Below are 22,609 nucleotides of genomic sequence, written 5' to 3' on the forward strand. Positions count from 1 at the left end.
TTATCACGATTTTCATGAATCAAATTTTTTTTGTTACATATTTTTGACAACTTTGTTTATAATCTAACAATTACTGAATTTATGATCTTATTTTGATATTAACAAAATTCAAATTTTATTTTTCAGAAGCGTGTGAATTATAATGTACATGTATAACTAAGATGTGTTATTTATAGATATCATACAGACAATATAGGCAGACAGGAAGACAATAGTTATATTATTAAAAAGCAGGTTAATTATTACTGTCAAACAATACATAAATTAGTTAATACAGTTTAATTTGTTTGGCTTTAAGTGCAAGAAAGTGAGAAATTTTATCACAACAAGTGAGAGGTTAAGCTAGCTATAAACCTGGGTTTAATCTACTATTTTTTTACATATAAAATGCCTGTACCTAGCTAGGGATATGACAGTTAAGTGTTATCCATTCGATTGATGTGTTTGAGCTTTTGATTTTATCATTTGAAGGGACTTTCCGCTTTGAATTTACCACAGAGTTGGGATTTTTGTCATTTTACTTTTTTTGGCATAGGGACTTGAGTTATCTGTTTGGTGTAATTAAAAAAAGTTGTGGGTAAATTGTTTCTTTTGAAAGCATTGGGCAAATATTTAATGGATTCTTCTTTAGGTCTTGGAACTAATGGTCCACTCACATCAGGTTTTGAAACCAATTTAGCTTGGATTTTTAAATGACCCTCCCACTATTGGTTTGAGTGTTCTATTGTACTTTTATAATCTGTGTGACACTGTAGAAACAATTAAGGTTTTTATAATCTGTGTGACACTGTAGAAACAATTAAGGTTTTCATAATCTGTGTGACACTGTAGAAACAATTAACGGTTTTATATTTTCTCAATTGAATTCAATTGAATAAAATCATTCCCAATGTTAATCATGTTAACACAGAGTTCCTGTTTGTCTGGTTTTAATTTGCAATTTTGAGGTCTGTTGTTATTTTGTGAATTGTGTCCAGCAGAGGTCTAAATTATGTTCAGCAGAGGTCTGTTGTTATTTTGTTAATTGTGTCCAGCAGAGGTCTGAATTATGTTCATCAGAGGTCTGAATTATGTTCATCAGAGGTCTGTTGTTATTTTGTGAATTATGTTCAGCAGAGGTCTGTTGTTATTTTGTGAATAATGTTCAGCAGAGGTCTGTTGTTATTTTGTGAATTATGTTCACCAGAGGTCTGTTGTTATTTTGTGAATTATGTTCTGCAGAGGTCTGTTGTTATTTTGTTAATTGTGTCCAGCAGAGGTCTGAATTATGTTCATCAGAGGTCTGTTGTTATTTTGTGAATTATGTTCAGCAGAGATCTGTTGTTGTTTTGTGAATAATGTTCAGCAGAGGTCTGTTGTTATTTTGTGAATTGTGTCCAGCAGAGGTCTAAACTATGTCCAGCAGAGGTCTGTTGTTATTTTGTGAATTGTGTCCAGCAGAGGTCTAAATTATGTTCAGCAGAGGTCTGTTGTTATTTTGTTAATTGTGTCCAGCAGAGGTCTGTTGTTATTTTGTGAATTATGTTCAGCAGAGGTCTGTTGTTATTTTGTGAATAATGTTCAGCAGAGGTCTGTTGTTTTTTTGTGAATTATGTTCAGCAGAGGTCTGTTGTTATTTTGTGAATTATGTTCAGCAGAGGTCTGTTGTTATTTTGTTAATTGTGTCCAGCAGAGGTCTGAATTATGTTCATCAGAGGTCTGTTGTTATTTTGTGAATTATATTCAACAGAGATCTGTTGTTGTTTTGTGAATAATGTTCAGCAGAGGTCTGTTGTTATTTTGTGAATTATGTTCAGCAGAGGTCTGTTGTTATTTTGTGAATTATGTTCAGCAGAGGTCTGTTGTTATTTTGTGAAAAATGTTCAGCAGAGGTCTGTTGTTATTTTGTAAATTATATCCAGCAAGGTTCTGTTGTCAATTTGTGAATTATGTTCAGCAGAGGTCTGTTGTTATTTTGTGAAATTTGTTCAGAAGAGGTCTGTTGTTATTTTGTTAATTATGTTCAGCAGCAGTCTGTTGTTATTTTGTGAATTATATCCAGCAGAGGTCTGTTGTTTTGTGAATTATGTCCAGCAAGGGCCTGTTGTCAATTTCTGAATTATGTCCAGCAGAGGTCTGTTGTTATTTTGTCAATTGTGTCCAGCAGAGGTCTGTTGTTATTTTGTAAATTGTGTCCAACAAGGGTCTGTTGTCATTTTGTGAATTGTGTCCAGCAAGGGTCTGTTGTCAATTTGTGAATTATGTCCAGCAGAGGTCTGTTGTTATTTTGTGAATTATGTTCAGCAGAGGTCTGTTGTTATTTTGTGAATTGTATTCAGCAGAGGTCTATTGTTATTTTGTGAATTATAGACAATAGACAATCCAGCGGAGGTCTGTTATTATTTTGTGAATTATATCCAGCAGAGATCTGTTGTTATTTTGTGAATTGTCCCCAGCAGAGGACTGTTGTTAATTTGTAAATTATGTCCAGCATGGATCTGTTGTAGTTTTGTGAATTGTGTCCAAAAGAGGTATGATGTAATTTTGTGAATTGTAACCAGAAGATGTCTGTTGTTATTTATAGATTTTGACTGGTATTCTTTTAAAAAATCTTATCTAAAATTGTCAACAAATTTGAGGCTGCATTTATGAGAAATTATCAAAAAATGTCAAGTGCTTTATTTTTATTTGATATTTCTGTTCTTTTTAATGACTTTTATGTTGCAGTTTTTATATTTAGATATCTGTGACAGTACTAACCGTTTCTGCTTTAAATCATTGATAAACCTAATATCATTTTATGATTTTATCTTTATAATTAGAAAATGGATAACCTGTTTGAATTGGAGTTACATGGAAAGGTTTGGAAATTTAAAAAGTATAAGAAGAATTAAGAAGAATAACTCCTGAAGGTGCTTTATTGTAAGTCATGGACTCATTGTGTTAGGAGCATGTTAAATGAAGATAACATCAATAGTTCAATAGATTTAAACTATATACTTAGTAAATAAAACGTAGAAATGATCATATTGATTGATCTCATAATATATGAACAATAAGGCAAGTAGGTCTTTGTGTATTGACTATTCTACTTTATGATGAGAAGTTGAATTCACAAAACAAGAAGAGTCAGGAACTTGATGATGTAATTCTCTTTTAAAAAAAGTAATGTCATCTTCTTAACATGGCTTATGACTCCCCTAGACCTGAACTAATGAAGCTCATTGAGCCTTGATCATCTTATTAATAAATTATTTAATTTTTAAATTGTTTTCTTTGAAAATTGGTTTCATCTCATAAAAGGTTTGTTTAAAGAAATTACAATAAAAATAAAATGAGACACAATTGTACACTTTAATATGATACAAAAGTTTTATTTAGATTTGGTATAATTATCAACTACAAGATATAAGCTCTAGAGAGCTTTTAATCTTACATATACAAACATAAACAACAACATAAAAACCACAATTAATAATTTATAACCTTAAATATATTTGAACTTAAGCAAGTAAAGAAACTATTGAAAACATAAGTACCAAACATAAGGACTAGGTGAGGGACTAGGTACTGGTTATATAACTTGGAATTTAAAAGCAACACTTTATTTATTAGCCTGATTGTTAATTGTTTTTTTTTTAAATGATAATATAATTCAAGACAGTTTGAGTGATTGTGTGAATCAAGAATTTTCTCCAAAATTGATATACTTTATCTACTGTTAGTATTTATAATTTTATTCCAGTGGTTAAACACTTGGTTAAACATTTAGTGTCGATAAATACCATACTGGTAGCTTGTAGTCAGCTGATAGAGGCATGAACATTCACTCAAGGATAATGACCCATAAAGTGATCTGGCCTTAAATGACCTGGACATTCACCTGATGTGACCTCTTTATCATGACCTAAATTTAACTATCAATGAGAAGTCTGAACTTCTGATAAGTCAATTAAAAAAAAAGGTAGATGATTGAATTATTGCCATTGTACAAATCTATTTGAGATTTATAATACATATCATTGTATTATGTATTTCTGCAGTCATTTAGAATATGAAGTACAGGTTACTGTCAAAAGGGAAAATATGTAACCCCCCCTTTTTTCGATTTAACTCACATAATAAGGCAGAGATTAGCTTTAATATTTATAGAAGTACAAATAAATATCTACTTGGAACTTAAATGATAATTGCTGATCGCTAGACATTATAATGACTGTAAACACCAATCAATGAATGTTTGTTCAGGTTAACAAACTAAAGAGATGTAGGTGGAGCTTAGTAAATATTTACTATAGTCTATTTCAGAAAAACACTAAATGTCAGTCTGTTCCTTTATTAAGTCACACTGACATAGACCAAGCTGGATGCGACATGATTTTGACCATAACCAGAAATACTCTACAATAATGGTTAGCTACATGTTACCAGTGGACTTTGGTCAGAATAGTTTATATAATTCAACTTCACCAGGTAAGCTTTTTAATATTTATCTGTTATTTGTTTTAAAATTACCTTTTTGATTTCTTGGGAATTTTTAATTTTAGTTGCTACTTATGTTGGTTTCTGTTAATGATTTGGTCCTATGACTTGAAAGCTGATTTGATATAATGAAATGTTTAATACAGCTTAAAACATTTAAATGTATTAGTACAGTGCATTGGGGTTTTAACAACTTGTGTCTTTTCTTATCAGTCCTCATTTGTAAATAAAATGATGAAACCTTTGATTATCATTTATGAATAAACAACATCAAAAACTTCTCAATGGTCAAACAACATGGACAAGTGTGGACATAGCACCAGGTGTTTCTTGCAATATATTTTGACAATTTTAGGATAAACATTGCTCAATATTGAGATTGTATTAAGACATGGTTTCATTGTCTGTATATAAAATACTATGTTAAGACAATAAAGTATAACAGGAACTATCAAGAATACTGGAAAGTACAACAATCCACAAAAACCTCTAACATGTGACTCCACACAGTACACCAATCCTCAAAAACCACCAACATGTGACTCCACACAGTACACCAATCCTAAAAAACCACCAACATGTGACTCCACACAGTACAACAATCCACAAAAAACCTTCCAACATGTTTCTCCACACAGTACAACAATCCACAAAAACCTCCCAACATGTTTCTCCACACAGTACACCAATCTACAAAAACCTCCCAACATGTGACTCCACACAAGACAACAATCCACAAAAACCTCCCAACAGGTGACTCCACACAGTACATCAATCCTCAAAAACCACCAACATGTGATTCCACACAGGACAATTCACAAAAAACCTCCCAACATGTGATGCCACACAGTACAACAATCCATAAAAACCTCTCACAACATGTGACTCCACATAGGACAACAATCCACAAAAACCACCAACATGTGACTCCATGCAGGACAACAATCCACAAAAACCTCTAACATGTGACTCTTCACAGTAAACCAGTCCACAAAAACCTCTAACATGTGACTGCACACAGTACAACAATCCACTAAAACCTCCACACAATACAACAATCCACAAAAACCTCCGACATGTGACTCCACACAGGACAACAATTAAAAAAAACCATCAAAATTGTAGTTCTCTTGTAATACAAATTGGGGAGGCAAAAAAAAACAAAGGGACATTTAAACTCGGTCCTACTAAAAAGCGCCCGGGAAAAGAAAAAGCGCCCGGGGAAAAGAAAGAGCGACCGGAGAAGGAAAATTAGCGCCCGGAGAAGAAAATTAGCGCCCGGGAGAAGAAAATAATAATATTTTATAACAATATCTTTTTTCCTTATAAATAACTAATCATTGCTTGTTTTGTCCTTAATATAAATGGGGATATGTATGATGCTACATATAAAGTGTTGTTGTACTTTTACATTTTAGATTTCAAAATTGTATATTAAAGTAAGTAAATAAATATAAATAAGAGTATATAGAAGAATCATGAAAGACATTGTCCTCGATCAAAATGTATATTTTGTTACTAAAAATAATCGGTGCCAGAGGTCTAATATTTTCGCAACGGCATGGTGAACACTTTTAATACAGATGCTGAGATAGATTTATTATATCTTTTTATAAAACTAAAACTGTTTCAATGGCTATGGTTTACGGGGGTTTTAATGCTTAGACTTAAATTTAAACCAAACTTCTGCTTTTTACCCCCTTGTTTTAACTACGGTACATATTGTTTTTGAAAAACATGTCTTTTGATGTCTTACATGTTATAAATCTTCCGCATAAACTGTGATCCATTATTATCAGTCTTTCGAAATAGTATTCATATATTATTGTTAAAATTGAAATATTCATACTTGTTTTTGTGCTTTATTACAAACTCATATATTATCTGAATTGGCAAATTACTAGTCTAAAATGAAAAAAAAATCAATTTTCATAACTTAACAAAGGTGTCTCATGCCAATAAAATATAAATATATTTTCCCCGGGCGCTTTTTCTGTTCCCCGGGCACTATATTTTCTTCTCCGGGCGCTTTTTCTTTTCCCCGGGCGCTTTTTCTTCACCCGGGCGCTCCCGGGCGCATTTTAGTAGGACCCTTAAAACTCAAAAACTAGTTAAGCCATGGCGAAAAAAGTAAGAAAACAACAGTATGCAAAACACAATATAGAGGACTGGGTGACACAAACCTCACATTAAACTAGGGGTGATCCCTACAATATAGAGGACTGGGTGACACAAACCTCACATTAAACTAGGGGTGATCCCTACAACATAGAGGACTGGGTGACACAAACCTCACATTAAACCAGGGGTGATCTCTACAACATAGAGGACTAGGTGACACAAACCTCACATTAAACCAGGGGTGATCCCTACAACATAGAGGACTGGGTGACACAAACCTCACATTAAACCAGGGGTGATCCCTACAACATAGAGGACTGGGTGACACAAACCTCACATTAAACCAGGGGTGATCCCTACAACATAGAGGACTGGGTGACACAAACCTCACATTAAACCAGGGGTGATCTCTACAACATAGAGGACTGGGTGACACAAACCTCACATTAATTTAAACCAGGGGTGATCCCTACAACATAGAGGACTGGGTGACACAAACCTCACATTAAACTAGGGGTGATCCCTACAACATAGAGGACTGGGTGACACAAACCTCACATTAAACTAGGGGTGATCCCTACAACATAGAGGACTGGGTGACACAAACCTCACATTAAACTAGGGGTGATCCCTACAACATAGAGGACTGAGTGACACAAACCTCACATTGAACCAGGGGTGATCCCTACAACATAGAGGACTGGGTGACACAAACCTCACATTAAACCAGGGATGATCCCTACAACATAGAGGACTAGGTGACACAAACCTCACAATAAACCAGGGGTGATCCCTACAACATAGAGGACTGGGTGACACAAACCTCACATTAAACCAGGGGTGATCTCTACAACATAGAGGACTGGGTGACACAAACCTCACATTAATTTAAACCAGGGGTGATCCCTACAACATAGAGGACTGGGTGACACAAACCTCACATTAAACCAGGGGTGATCTCTACAACATAGAGGACTGGGTGACACAAACCTCACATTAAACTAGGGGTGATCCCTACAACATAGAGGACTGGGTGACACAAACCTCACATTAATTTAAACCAGGGGTGATCCCTACAACATAGAGGACTGGGTGACACAAACCTCACATTAAACCAGGGGTGATCTCTACAACATAGAGGACTGGGTGACACAAACCTCACATTAATTTAAACCAGGGGTGATCCCTACAACATAGAGGACTGGGTGACACAAACCTCACATTAATTTAAACCAGGGGTGATCCCTACAACATAGAGGACTGGGTGACACAAACCTCACATTAAACCAGGGATGATCCCTACAACATAGAGGACTGGGTGACACAAACCTCACATTAAACCAGGGGTGATCTCTACAACATAGAGGACTGGGTGACACAAACCTCACATTAAACCAGGGGTGATCTCTACAACATAGAGGACTGGGTGACACAAACCTCACATTAATTTAAACCAGGGGTGATCCCTACAACATAGAGAGAGGACTGGTGACACAAACCTCACATTAATTTAAACCAGGGGTGATCTCTACAACATAGAGGACTGGGTGACACAAACCTCACATTAATTTAAACCAGGGGTGATCCCTACAACATAGAGAGAGGACTGGTGACACAAACCTCACATTAATTTAAACCAGGGGTGATCTCTACAACATAGAGGACTGGGTGACACAAACCTCACATTAATTTAAACCAGGGGTGATCCCTGATGAACAAACTAAGACAAAGGAGTGCACATGGTTAAAATTACCTGACTCAAAATTAGGTAGGCTTACAACTGTTATATGTTTATCATTTTCCTTTTCCACTCTTGGCCCTTATTAAAAGTAAAATTCTATATACAAAATCTTCTTTGGTGTTATGAACAAAATTATCACGAACTTGCGCAAAAAGAATTAAAGATGGCACTTGCTTTGGAAAATCAGGATCAAGATTTTTCTCTACTACTGGAAACTAGCAAAGGTAAGCCACAATTGATCAAGAATGAATCATGCTGAATGAGATGTAAACTTTGGATAATCTTGCTGATCAAAACACAATGAGACAGACTATATATGGTCTCTAACTGATTAAAATTGGTCTTTCTATAATATGTATACCTATTTCAATAGTTCAGTTATTTTTATATAAAAGGAGAAGACAATTTGTTTTTGCTTATTTTACTCAGTTTACTGATGGAAATAAACAAAATTGGATACTATTATTGGTGAAATTTTTAACCTGCTAGATAGAGGACTTTTCAAAATAGCAAATAGGTTAGTCTTTGACTTTTTAAATGATATGCCTATATTGCCAATGTACCCAATATTAGAAAAAGCTGATTTAAGAACATTCTACCCAAAACTGGTATAGAGCAGTAAAGCTAATTATTTTCCAGATTCTACCCTCTCCTTTAGCAAATAATTAATTGTGTTTAAAAAATTAAAAGACCCACTTATTTGATGTAGTTCATAGTATTTTATGTAAAAATCAATTTAGTGGTTCAGTGTTCCATGTGATAAGGAACGGCACAGTTTTTTATCAAGCCATTTCCTTGTGCTATACAAAATGTTAAATGGCACACTTTAAGAAAATGGTTAATACTTAGTGCAATGTACCTAGTTAAATGGTAGTTTTTTAAGAGCTAGCGCCTACTGCAGGATACCATGTTGAATGACACGTGTGGTGTACAAACACAGATAATATAATAAAAAAGTTGAAAATTTATGACTTTTTCTGAAAACATTTATGGTTCAAATTAAGAATTTGTATTCTCAATCCACATGTCCTTATTTTTAAAACACTTAAAATAGATAATAATCAGTTAATAAAGTTGATGTGAAGTGTTGTTTGATATAAATATGCGCCACATCTTCTTTTATTCATAACCTTTATTCCTGCCGTAGCTTTTTGTCTCATTGACATATAGCCTCACATCATCTTTTTTTTTTTATAACCTTTGCTCCTCCTTCAGCTTTTGTCTCATTAATATCTATGTTAAGGGTCATTTACTGAAGCTTCTGATATTATAACCCTGAAAAAGTCTGAATTGCTCAAAATGTAATACAACATTGAGAATATTGTGCTCATTGAAAATACTCATTTGGTTGATTTTGGTTTCCCATTTTTATATGTTATGTTATTGGACAATGGTCAAAGATGCAGCGGAGGATCCAGCCATTTTAAAAAGGGATGGTTCCCAATCCAGAGTAAAGGGGGGGGTTCCAACTATATGCTCCCATTCAAATGCATTGATCGTCCAAAAAAAGGGGGGGTTCCAACCCCCGGAACACCCCCCCCCCTGGATCCTCCAATGAAGATGTCATCTCAACATCTATAACTACTGTGGATTCATTTATTTTTTGTGGGTACCAATTTTTGTGGATTACGGAAAACTTGCATGTTCTTGGATATTTAATTTATTGGTTTTGCAAAAGTCTGATATAGCTGATGGAAAAATTTGTTATTGTTGAACATTGAATTTCCCATGAAAGCCAGAAAACTTAGTATCCAACGAATAATAACATGAATAAGGAGTCCACAGTATTGTAATTTATTGTATAGCAATATAATATTTCCCACAGAAAGTAACCAAAAGTTAGAGTGCAATAAATTCCAATATTGCACTAGTGCAATAAATTTTCAAATTCATGACGTCATCAACGTCAAATTCTTAGTATAAACCAATTTTTACTTCCAAATATTATATTGCTATACATTAAAAGGGTTATTGCATGAATATTGGGGAATATTGTCCCTCGTAGAACATATATTGCACTCACAAGCTCGTGCAATATAAAATTCTACTCAGGACAATATTCCCCAGTATTCATGCAATAACCCTATAATATAAGATATTCAAAAATTTATAGTAAAAAAATGGTTGTAATATCTGAAAGATAATGATTAGTTTAATAAGAGACATATATTTTATCATATATGTGTTTCTGGTTCAATAAATTCCTCCTTTTCATCAGCTCTGTCACTTAGGTCAGGATGACCTACTACTTGTGTCATGTCACCCTAACATCTCTACTTATATGAAACAAAACATAACTGTTCGCTAGTTTACCTTTTTGGCTAAAAATAATATTTGATGACATGAGGGAAGATCTCAAACATGTTTTTTACATGAGAAATGAGGTCAGTTATTGATTAATGGGACAAAGAAGTAAATAAGTGCTTATGTGTCCTTGTAATACCTTTACAGGTCAATTAGGGAGAAATGATTAAATAATACTTCAATAATAATAAAGTCACTTTATATGTTAGTAGTAAAAGGATTGTTGTAGGGATTAAAATGTAGACAGTAAAGGGGGGACAATATACAAGGAGGAAGTGACAGAAATGACCTTGAATTTGTATCATATCATTGGCTGAGACAAATAGTTAATATTTAATGAATGTTACCATGAAAATGGCTTTTTTGATGTGTATTTCTTTTCTCATAATAAATGCATTAAAGCCAAATAGCTGTTTTCTTTGATCTTTTCTTTGTTAAATGTAACTGTACTGATAAATATACAACAGATTATAGTACAATCAATCGCCAACGAGTTCATTAAAGACAAAAATTATAATGTAAAATCCATAAGTGAAATGAATCGAATTAAAGAGGGTGGTGATGGTAAAATTAATAAATCAATGAACCACTGGAGTGGACATGTAACCCATATAATCGTACAACCTTCTTGCACCATACATAGTAATAAACATTGAGTCAATGTGATCATGTCAGAAACATCAATTATTTTTACCCCTCACCTACCTTGAGTCACCTACTGTGATTTGAACTCTTTTTGATCATCACTTTTTTGCCCTTTAATTTGATAAATGTTGCATAACAAATCACTAATGTATACCTTTATATATAGGATATAGATTTAAATTCTCTGACATTATGTCTAGCCTGTTAATGACGTTAATTACTTTATCAGGAAAGTCTTTACTTTTGAATTTTCAATATTGCGAAATGTAGGAAATATGAATTCATCTAAGAATTTTTTTTTTAATGTCTCAAAATTTAAAAAGGTAATTTAACAATAAAGTAATTGTTAAATAATTGAATATAAGAACTAAAAACTACCACTGCAATTTTTTTTATAAAAAACACCTGTTATTTACAACTGAAATCTTTTAATTTAAAAACAATAATTACCACATTCCGAACTCTGAATTAAGTTAGATGCATGTAAATTTCAACTCATGCACAATACAATTTTTTTTTTAATACTAGAACCCAAACTTACAAACAGACTTCAAATTTTGGCAGTGAGTCTCTTTTATTACTGTTCTATAGAGTTATATCATGTAAATGCCCTGTTATAACTTGAAATTGCATTTTTTTTTAAATTTGCACATGCTAACTAATATTTTTCTCATCCAAATTTCATGAAACTATAATACACAATACCCTTCCCTAGATTTTCCATCAAACATGATGGAATTTTGTGATGGAACACTTAATGCCGCCAAATTCCATCAGTTGATGGAGTATTGGAACAACTTTCCATCAACTTTCCATCAATGCTGGAAAATGGTTGATGGAAATTGTTTGATGGAAAACTGATGACATAATTTCCAACTGATGGATAATTGATGGTATTTTTGCCATCTGATGGATAATTGAAAATTACATGTAAAATGATGGAAACTTGATGGAGAATCGACCATCAGATGGAAGCATATTCTGTGATTTAATAAAACATTGTATTTGTTCTCTGTCATCTATAGGTACACCTGTTACATGTGTGTATCGTTTAGTTCAGTGCATGCCCTATTGAACTTTCCTTAAAGTTGAATTTGTTGATGGGAAATTCTGCAAAATAAAAAAATATTAATAAAATAGATTTGGTATGATTGCCAATGAGACAACTCTCCACAAGAGACCAATTTTTTATGACACAAAAAATATTCATATAAATTATTATAGAATAATGTAGGACAGGAGTCATATTTTGTTTCATTTTAAAACATTATTTGTTTTATAAAATAGAACTTCTAATAAAGTAATCTTGCTATAAAATTAGAGATCTGTGGTATGACAGACAATAAGACATTTATATATTCACAAATGACAAAACAATATATCTTTATATATACATGTATAGTATGTACACTACCCACCAAAATTAATATCTAAACAGGGCCATTATGTTAATAGTACATTTTTGTACAATGATTATGAAAAAAACAAATATTGAACAAAAAAAGAAAGGACAACCTCTTTAGATATTGCCCCTGCAAGTGACACATTTATACAAATTTTTTGAAAAAGTGTTATTTTCATTTGACAATTTCAGAATTGAGTACGAATGTAACTGCAACTAACTTTATATCTTTATAATTTCAACTAATTCTTTTATATGCTTGATTCTTTTACTTTTATTTTGCAGAATTTCCCATTAAAAAATTCAACTTTAAGGACAGCAAGTTCAATAGGGCATGCATTGAACTAAACGATACAAACATGTAACAGGTGTACCTATAGATGACAGAGAACAAATACAATGTTTTATTAAATCACAGAATATGCTTCCATCTGATGGTCGATTCTCCATCAAGTTTCCATCATTTTACATGTAATGGAAAATATTCCATCAGTTAAAATGTTCCATCAATTATCCTTCAGATGGCAAAAATACCATCAATTATCCATCAGATGGAAATCATGCCATCAGTTTTCCATCAAACAATTTCCATCAACCATTTTCCAGCATTGATGGAAAGTTGATGGAAAGTTGTTCCAATACTCCATCAACTGATGGAATTTGGTGGCATTTGTTCCATCACAAAATTCCATCATGTTTGATGGAAAATCTAGGGAAGGGTCTAAGGAGTCATGAAATCATTTCTGAAAGAAAAAAGACTAAGACACTAGCTATAGGAGCCATGAAATAATCGACTGAGACACTAGTTCGTAGGAAAATATCACAAATTTGAGTATTGAATATAACAATATTGAATGGTCCCTTTTTATCTTGCAGATTTTCCGATGGATCAAGATTATTTTGAGAATATAATGATGGATTTTAATGGAAGACCACAGGAACCACAATCATTATCTGGAAGTGGAGATTCATTGTCATCATATCCATCACCAAACCAACCAGGTTCACCTGTTGCCATAGTTACATCTACAGAAGATATTCAGGTGTCGTCTGCTTCTGATGAACGAGTTCAAAAATCAAAACCATACAACAAAAGGGTAAGAGACAACAACCCAACCAAAGATTGAATGCTTAGTATTGATTGATTCATTGTTGGTATCTAAACTGCACTCTCTGCACAATTTGCAGGTCAGGTTATTTTTTGTTTGTTTGAGCTAGATTCCAAAAAGAAAAGAATCAAACTTAGGCAGGAAAACTGACAATCCTATAAAAAAAATGAAGATTTGGTATGATTGTCAATGAGACAGCTCTCCACAAGAGACCAAATAACACAAAAATTAACAACTGTTCTATAGGTCAATATAAGGCCTTCAACAATGAGTAAAACCCATTCTGCACAGTCGGCTATCAAAAAGCAGAGTAGGCTTTGCAGGGTACTTATACAACTAATAGACACTGAAGACAGATCTGAGAGGACTCAAAGATACATGCACTGACAACTAGTTGACTGGAGTCCAATACATGTGCAATAGACCACTCAACCACTGAGGCATACTGCTAAAATAAAATTTGTCATATATATTGATATATGACTAGATAGAATAACCTACATTTAAATGAATTTTATTTAATTTTTCAGTTACCACCTCCGAAACAACTATATACAACAGAGCTTGCTGTATTGTGTAGAATTTGTGGTGATAAAGCCTCAGGGTTCCATTATGGAGTACATTCATGTGAAGGTTGTAAGGTTAGTAGAACTTTTGATAGTAACAGACTGTAGGTCTCTTGTTTCTATAAATGCAGTATTAGTTCCTCGTATAGTGTAAAAATCTGTCTGAGTTAACTCAGAAATTGTTGCAAAAAGGTAGTAAAATACTTTTAAAAATATGCTTACGTCGTTTTTTTAATCTTTTAAGCTTTTTACATAATTGTCTATATTGATGTGATAATTTTATGGACATGAGTTACTTCCCTTTTGATTTATAGTACATTTTTCAAGCATGCTTTTCAACCATGTTTTTGCGTTAGAGCCATTTCAATATTTCGATTTCTAAGTTTCTCTTTTGTACCTGTTTTTATATGTCTTCTTGATTGCATTTTTCAAAAGAAAATAAATAATAAGTACAGGGTTTTCTTAAATTTTTTACAATGCTTTTAAGAGAGGAGTATGCTTTGTCTGCTTAAATATTTTCAAATGTATTGCAAGTATTTTTACATAGTTAAATGTATTTGCAGGGATTTTTTAGAAGGACCATAAAGAAAAACTTGGTGTATAAGCCATGTCGAGCACTGAAACAATGTAAGCTGTCATTAGGATCCAGAAATAAATGCCAGCACTGCAGATTTCAGAGATGTTTACGGGCAGGGATGTCTCAGGATGGTAAGTTTATATCTTAACCATGGTTGAATTAGACCTTGATATGGATGCAATGAAAATCTGGTAAAAATATGAGTGACAAGAAGCCATTTATCATATCTCTCATTACATGTTAATTTCTATCTTTCAGCCTCAAAGTCATATAAAGAATCCAAGCAAATTAATATGGTCAAAGCAAATTACTGAAATCCAAACAAATTACTATACTCCAAACAAATTACTTGTATCCAAGCAAATTACAATTACCCAAATAGATTACTATTATCAAAGTGAATTACAATTACCCAAATAGATTACTATTATCAAAGCGAACTACAATTATCCAAATAGATTACTATTATCAAAGTGAATTACAATTACCTAAATAGATTACTACTATCAAAGCGAATTACAATTATCCAAATAGATTACTATTATCAAAGCGAATTACAATTACTCAAATAGATTACTATTATCAAAGCAAATTACAATTACCCAAATAGATTACTATTATCAAAGCAAATTACAATTACCCAAATAGATTACTATTATCAAAGCGAATTACAATTACCCAAATAGATTACTATTATCAAAGCAAATTACAATTACCCAAATAGATTACTATTATCAAAGCGAATTACAATTACCCAAATAGATTACTATTATCAAAGCGAATTACAATTATCCTATTAATGTCATTTTGCTCATTACTTAATGACTTTTGAAGATTTAATTATTATCTTTCTTTTAATTGCAGCTGTAAGATTTGGAAGAATGCCAAAAGTTGAAAGAGAAAAGTTAATGGCTGACAAAGAAGAATTGGAAGAAAACAGCAGTGTGAGGATACTAGAGTTACGATCTATAACAGATATTATAAAACAATCATTTCATCAACATGTTGTGGAAATTCTACTCAAATTCAATGGCGGGGATGAAGATAAACAAGTGAGTATCTGATATCACAATTAGTTTACTAAATTATCATAAAACAAGTTAGTATCTGATATCACAATTAGTTTACTAAATTATCATAAAACAAGTTAGTATCTGATATCACAATTAGTTTACTAAATTATCGTAAAACAAGTTAGTATCTGATATCACAATTAGTTTACTAAATTATCATAAAAACAAGTTAGTGTCTGATAGCACAATTAGTTTACTAAATTATCATAAAAACAAGTTAGTATCTGATAGCACAATTAGTTTACTAAATTATCATAAAAACAAGTTAGTATCTGATATCACAATTAGTTTACTAAATTATCATAAAAACAAGTAAGTATCTGATAGCACAATTAGTTTACTAAATTATCATAAAAACAAGTTAGTATCTGATATCACAATTAGTTTACTAAATTATCATAAAAACAAGTTAGTATCTGATATCACAATTAGTTTACTAAATTATCATAAAAACAAGTAAGTATCTGATAGCACAATTAGTTTACTAAATTATCATAAAAACAAGTTAGTATCTGATATCACAATTAGTTTACTAAATTATCATAAAAACAAGTTAGTATCTTACTCATTGCTATTAGATACTTGCTTTGTTTTTCTTTGATAATTTGTCCGTCTGTCCGTCTGTCCGATAGCACAATTAGTTTACTAAATTATCATAAAAACAAGTTAGTATCTGATAGCACAATTAGTTTACTAAATTATCATAAAAACAAGTTAGTATCTGATAGCACAATTAGTTTACTAAATTATCAAAGAAAAACAAAGCAAGTATCTAATAGCACAAATGGTTTATCAAATCATCTTAAAATTTCTAGTTAGATCTGTTAAAAGATTAATTTCACTGCTATTAGAAGTTCTTCCGAAAATTCTGTGATGGTGATAAACAAATTTGTATAATGCTCCATAGAATACAAAACAGATTATTTCTACTACAGTAATAGTAAAAAACTGGTTTAGTTACTAGTCCTTTCAGATTGTTACGTTTGTCTTTCGATTTTTATACGCCCGTCGTCTTTTAGACGGGACATATTATGGTATACTGTTGTCCGTCCGTCTGTCCGTCCGTCCGTCTGTCTGTCCGTCTGTCCGTCCGTCCGTCCGTCCGTCATCCGTCGTCCACACTTCGGACAATAACTCAAAAACACTTTCACCAATTTCCATGAAACTTAAGTGAATTGTTTATATCTATTGACGTAAGCTCCCTTTCGTTTTTTTTTAATTTCAGATTTTAAGTTTTGGATTTATGGGGCTTTATTCATAAAAAAGGGGGGATTTTCAACACTTCGGACAATAACTCAAAAAGGCTTTCACCAATGTCCATGAAACTTAAGTAAATTGTTTATATCTATTGACGTAAGCTCCTTTTGTTTTTTTTTAATTTCAGATTTTAAGTTTTGGATTTATGGGGCTTTATTCATAAAAAAAGGGGGATTTTCAACACTTCAGACAATAACTCAAAAAGGCTTTCACCAATGTCCATGAAACTTAAGTAAATTGTTTATATCTATTGACGTAAGCTCCTTTTCGATTTTTTTTTATTTCAGATTTTAAGTTTTGGATTTATGGGGCTTTATTCATAAAAAAAGGGGGATTTTCAACACTTCGGACAATAACTCAAAAAGGCTTTCACCAATGTCCATGAAACTTTGTTGAATTGTTTATATCTATTGATGTAAGCTCCCTTTCAATTTTTATAAATTTCAGATTTTATGTTTTTGATTTATGGGGCTTTATTCATAAAAAAAAGGGGGATTTTCAACACTTCGGACAGTAACTCAAAAAGGCTTTCACCACTGTCCATGAAACTTAAGTGAATTGTTTATATCTATTGATGTAAGCTCCCTTTCAATTTTTATAAATTTCAGATTTTACATTTCCGTGTTATGAATTTTTATGCTTAAAAAATGGGTGATTTTCCAATTTTGGCCCAATAACTAACACTTTCACAAAATTTTATGCAACTTTGATAAATTGTTTATATCTATTGACATAAGCTCCCTTTCCATTTTTATAAATTTTAGATTTTACGTTTTCTTAAGTAATGAATTTTTATACTTAAAAAAGGGGGATTTTATGAAACTTTGGTGAATATATTAATGTAACATCCCTTTTGATTTGTATATATATTTCTAGTTGATCATATAAATTCATTTAAAGCATAAAAGACAAGTTAAAAGAGCAACGGGCGTATCATGCACTAAAGCGCAGCCCTTTATTTGTTAGTTGTTTGGTTTGCTTTGTTTCGATCTAATGAGTTTAGCCTTTTCATCTAAATTTCATTTTGATAAAAATATTAACAGAAACTAAATTATTGCAATGGATGAGACAGAGAACCTGGAAAAATATTTTAAACTAAGTTTCTTTTCTAGGAGAGCAAAGATATTTTGATAAACCGACTTGAATCGGAGGAAGATTTTGAGAATTGGAAGATTTATGTCAAATATCAGGAAGTAGTGCTGCCATTAATGGAGGGAGCTGTAAGATTTGCTAAACAACTACCTGGATTTTTGGAGCTATCAACCTATGATCAGATAACATTAATGAAGCAGGCATCTATGTCTGTTGCTATAGTAGCGGTAAGTCTGCTAAATGCAGATGCATTATGGGTTAAAATATTTAAGTGCTTAGGGAAATTGTATTGAAGCAAAAATATATATTTTTTTTTGGAAAAGCCCTAAAAACAAAAGGATAAATTGAATAAAGTCTCAGATAAACTGATCATAATTAGAAACTTCTCTAACATCAGCTCTTATAATCTTACTCAGAACAAAAATCATTGGCTTTATATTGGAAATGAAAGGTTATGTTTTATAAACTGAAACTTTTATTACTGTAAAGAATATTCTATCTACCTTATATTTGTAACATTTGGAGATTGATTAGATAAGCAAAGGTTTAAAGACCCATTATAATTTAACTTATTTACCAAAATTTGGAAAGATTTAAGGTGATATCTAACACTTTCACTAAAATCAATTTGGCTCATTTAATTTTCATAAAATTTTGACAAAGTAATTACTTTGGCCCTTTGACAAAAATATAAAAATTTCAAAAAATTTGAACCAACCATTTTATCAGAAAAATTACACTGGTTGTATAGCAGTTTGACAAACACTAATTTTGATCATTGAGAAGCTTAATATTCTCTTAACAACGCAACGTAGTTAAAACGTTCAGCTGATTTTACAGAGTTATCTCCCTGTAGTGTTAGGTACCACCTTAAGGTACACAATCAATAATACAATTCCCCCAAATTCAAAAAAGAATATTTTTTTTGTCACAATGTACAGAAACGTTACCCATAGTAACTGATAACTGTTTGTGCATGATATTAAATCCTTCTCAATCAATTATGTGAAAAATAAAAATTTCATTATTTTTTTTAGATGAGTCCATTAGTGGAAGATGTGAAATTTAAAATTCCTGGAATGGAGATGAATTTAATCCTCAACAAAAGTTTGCTAGAAGAATGTAGGATTGTCCGACAACTTTTTGGTCAGATTTGGAAGTTTTACGAAAAGTTGAAGAAATTTGAACTGCTACAATCCGAGATTTCCTTGTTTTGTGCCACACTTTGTTTCTCAGGTAAGTAACCATCTACAATTCAGGATAAATATAGATTGTTCACCTCACTATTGATATTGAAATTTTCAGTTGACAAAAGTGAGTTCCCATTAAAAAAATGTGCTATCATTTCAACTAAAATTGTTATTTTTCAAAAAAATATTACCAATTGACTTTTTGGGCGATTTTTAGAATTAAGATAACATAAGATGTAGAAATGTCTGAAATTTTATTGTTTGGCCATAATTTTTGTGTTTTCTGAATGGTTAAATGCATAAGCAAATTTTTAGGATTTTAATTTTGTTAGAATATTTTTCACAGAAAATCCTTTTCTTCAAACTTTCCCAGAAATATTTGTCTTTGTGTTAATTAAAATTAGTCTGAATAAATAATAAAGCTTTAAACATTTCTACATCTTTTGGTATATATTTCATAAGAATCAGTCATGTAGTGACTTGGAAATATTTTTTTCAAGTGAGAACTCACTTTTGTCCACTGACTGTATTATAGGTCTTTTTCAATTGAGTGAAAATAAATCAGAATCATGAGGCGGATCCAGGGGGGTTTCGGGGGTTGGAACCCCCCTTTTTTTGGCCGATCAATGCATTTGAATGGGAGCATATAGCTGGAACCCCCCCTTTACTCTGGGTTGGGACCCCCCCTTTTTAAAATGGCTGGATCCGCCCCTGAAGTTCATATGAAACTAGTTTATTGTAGCTACATGTATAATGTTATCCATATCATTGAACCAAGGGGGAATACTGTTTTACCCTGTTTATATTTCTGTTGTCCCATAAAATTCTTAGGCACTGCAAATCAGAGCTTCTGGAAATTTGATATCTGTCATCATGTAAACATGCTATAACATGTTATGCAGTGTTATTCATTTATTTTCATGTTTCGGTTTTTCAGAATACAAGTAACTGCCATATATATGATATTTTCCTTGCAATCTTCTGGTGAACTGTGATTAGTTTCCTTAAACATGTGTTAAATGTAATCAGACATCCTACAGAGGCATGCAATTCAGTATGATGCATTTTTAGTTCTATAATTTATCAACCTCCTGTTTACTGATTACTGATATATTCTATAATTTATCAACCTCCTGTTTACTGATTACTGATATATTCTATAATTTATCAACCTCCTGTTTACTGATTACTGATATATTCTATAATTTATCAACCTCCTGTTTACTGATTACTGATATATTCAAACATATGTAGCGGCCATGTATTGATGTTTTTTGTCACAATTTTGTAGAAGCTACAATTTAGAACATCCTGAAAGAAGTAGGGGCATTAAGGCCTAGTTTTGGCCCAAGAAAATAAAATGTTTGATAACTATTTCAAATTGGCACATAATGTTTAGAAATTCATAGGGTCAAGAAATATAAATAAAAAACATAAAGATTTTTATCTGATGACGTCACAATTACGTCATAATGTGTACTTTTTTCACAAAAACGATGAAAAATACAGAACTTATGCAGTTTTCTATCTGTATTTCCGTTGTGGAAACATCCTGCGCAGCCGAGAAACAACAAAATAATTTAACAGAAGCTTTATTATATCTATGGGCATAATCTCACCAAAAATAAAGTTGTTTCTTGGGTACACACATACTTTTTCAATCTAAAATATACTTAAAATTTGATGAAAAACAAGGAAAATCATGAGATTAAACAAAATATGCAAATTAAGTCATGATTTGTTGCCATGGTAACGTGTTCGATGTCAAATTTGTTTTGTTTTTCTTAGTACCTTAATACCTAAGTCAAGTTTTCAGTAATTTAAGAATATGTATGATAACTTCTAAATTTGCAGTAATTTTTGGGCCAAATAAGGGCCTTATTGCCCCTACTCCTTTGTTTTCATGCTTCATGTGATCATTATTTACTGTGTGATATACTAAACTACTGATAATAATTATAATGTTTGTAATTTCATAATAATAAGAAACAATTTTTTTTCACAGAAAATCCTTTTCTTCAAAGTCCAATAGAAATAGACAAAATACAACAAGATCTACTTCAAGCTTTGAGAATCGAATTGAAACACAATCATCCAAAACAACGCCACTTATTTCCCAATCTTGTTATGCTGGTCACAGATCTTCGCCAAGCTGTTGAGGCATTTGGACAAAACATCAGAATTGGGATCATTGACAAATCAAAGGATTTGTCTGTGATCCCAATTCTGATGTTTTGTCCAAATGCCTCAACAGCTTGGCGAAGATCTGTGACCAGCATAACAAGATTGGGAAATAAGTGGCGTTGTTTTGGATGATTGTGTTTCAAAGGATTTGTCTGACACTGCACCATTAATCAAAGAAATGTTTAATATATAGAAGGATCATATAGTAAGCATTCAATCTTTTTATGTTGACCTGCAACACTATATCTGGTCAAAGTGACAATGGAAATATTTAAGTTAAAATTTTATTGGTCTGAAGCCCAACAAATTATGTTACCTTTTACACTTACATGGCGTAAACTTTTTGTTGTGCTATTGGGAGATGGAAGGGGTCATTATCTAGCACAATGATGTTTTAACCGGTGAATTGTTGTACATATATGTTGTTTTTATAGCTCATCTGTTGGAAACTCATGTAATTGATCATCAATGACATTTTAACTTTTTGTTCCAATTTATTTTCTTTTACATGATGTAATTTTATCTACCATACTTTTCTTTTTGAGTCACACATATACCTTTTATAAGATGTTACACAGATATTCACAAATATATATATTAAGCAGAAAACAAATTATTTTTCTAAAACTTATCTCTTGATTTGATCTCATATTAAGCAGATGGCACCATGCATGTTTTTGTACTAAATGATCGAAAGACAATACTACCTCAGTATCTCTAATGCAATTTATTTTTTGTGCAAAATTGGTCTTTAGTTCTCAATATTTATTCTGTATAGGACAAAAATTGGTCTTTAGTTCTAGACATTTATTTTGTATTGGACTCAAGTTGGTCTTTTTTAACTGTTTATAAAATTTTGAATTTTTTGTAATACTAAGGATTTTCTA

The 22,609-nt window shown here is 32.0% G+C and overlaps 1 protein-coding gene across 1 annotated transcript; it reads left to right on the plus strand.

The window, feature by feature from the left end:
- Positions 1 to 4,292: 4,292 nt before the first annotated feature.
- LOC143058111 (peroxisome proliferator-activated receptor gamma-like) lies at positions 4,293 to 21,854 on the plus strand. The gene is made up of 8 exons (XM_076231574.1): positions 4,293 to 4,452; positions 13,551 to 13,771; positions 14,314 to 14,424; positions 14,913 to 15,057; positions 15,791 to 15,978; positions 18,369 to 18,575; positions 19,386 to 19,584; positions 21,544 to 21,854. Exons 1-8 carry the CDS (start codon positions 4,347 to 4,349, stop codon positions 21,852 to 21,854), a joined length of 1,488 nt encoding a protein of 495 aa, XP_076087689.1. The 5' UTR covers positions 4,293 to 4,346.
- The last annotated feature ends 755 nt before the right edge of the window (positions 21,855 to 22,609 follow it).

This window comes from Mytilus galloprovincialis, chromosome 14, assembly GCF_965363235.1.
Source record: "Mytilus galloprovincialis chromosome 14, xbMytGall1.hap1.1, whole genome shotgun sequence".
NCBI classification, from domain to species: Eukaryota; Metazoa; Mollusca; class Bivalvia; order Mytilida; family Mytilidae; genus Mytilus; species Mytilus galloprovincialis.

Excerpts from the sequence above, each read along its gene's own strand:
- LOC143058111 (XM_076231574.1), top strand. The coding sequence starts at position 4,347 with ATGCGACATGATTTTGACCATAACCAGAAATACTCTACAATAATGGTT. Across the intron at positions 14,425-14,912 it reads ATTCATGTGAAGGTTGTAAG|GGATTTTTTAGAAGGACCAT; the intron begins GTTAGTAGAACT and ends ATGTATTTGCAG. Across the intron at positions 15,058-15,790 it reads GGCAGGGATGTCTCAGGATG|CTGTAAGATTTGGAAGAATG; the intron begins GTAAGTTTATAT and ends TTTTAATTGCAG.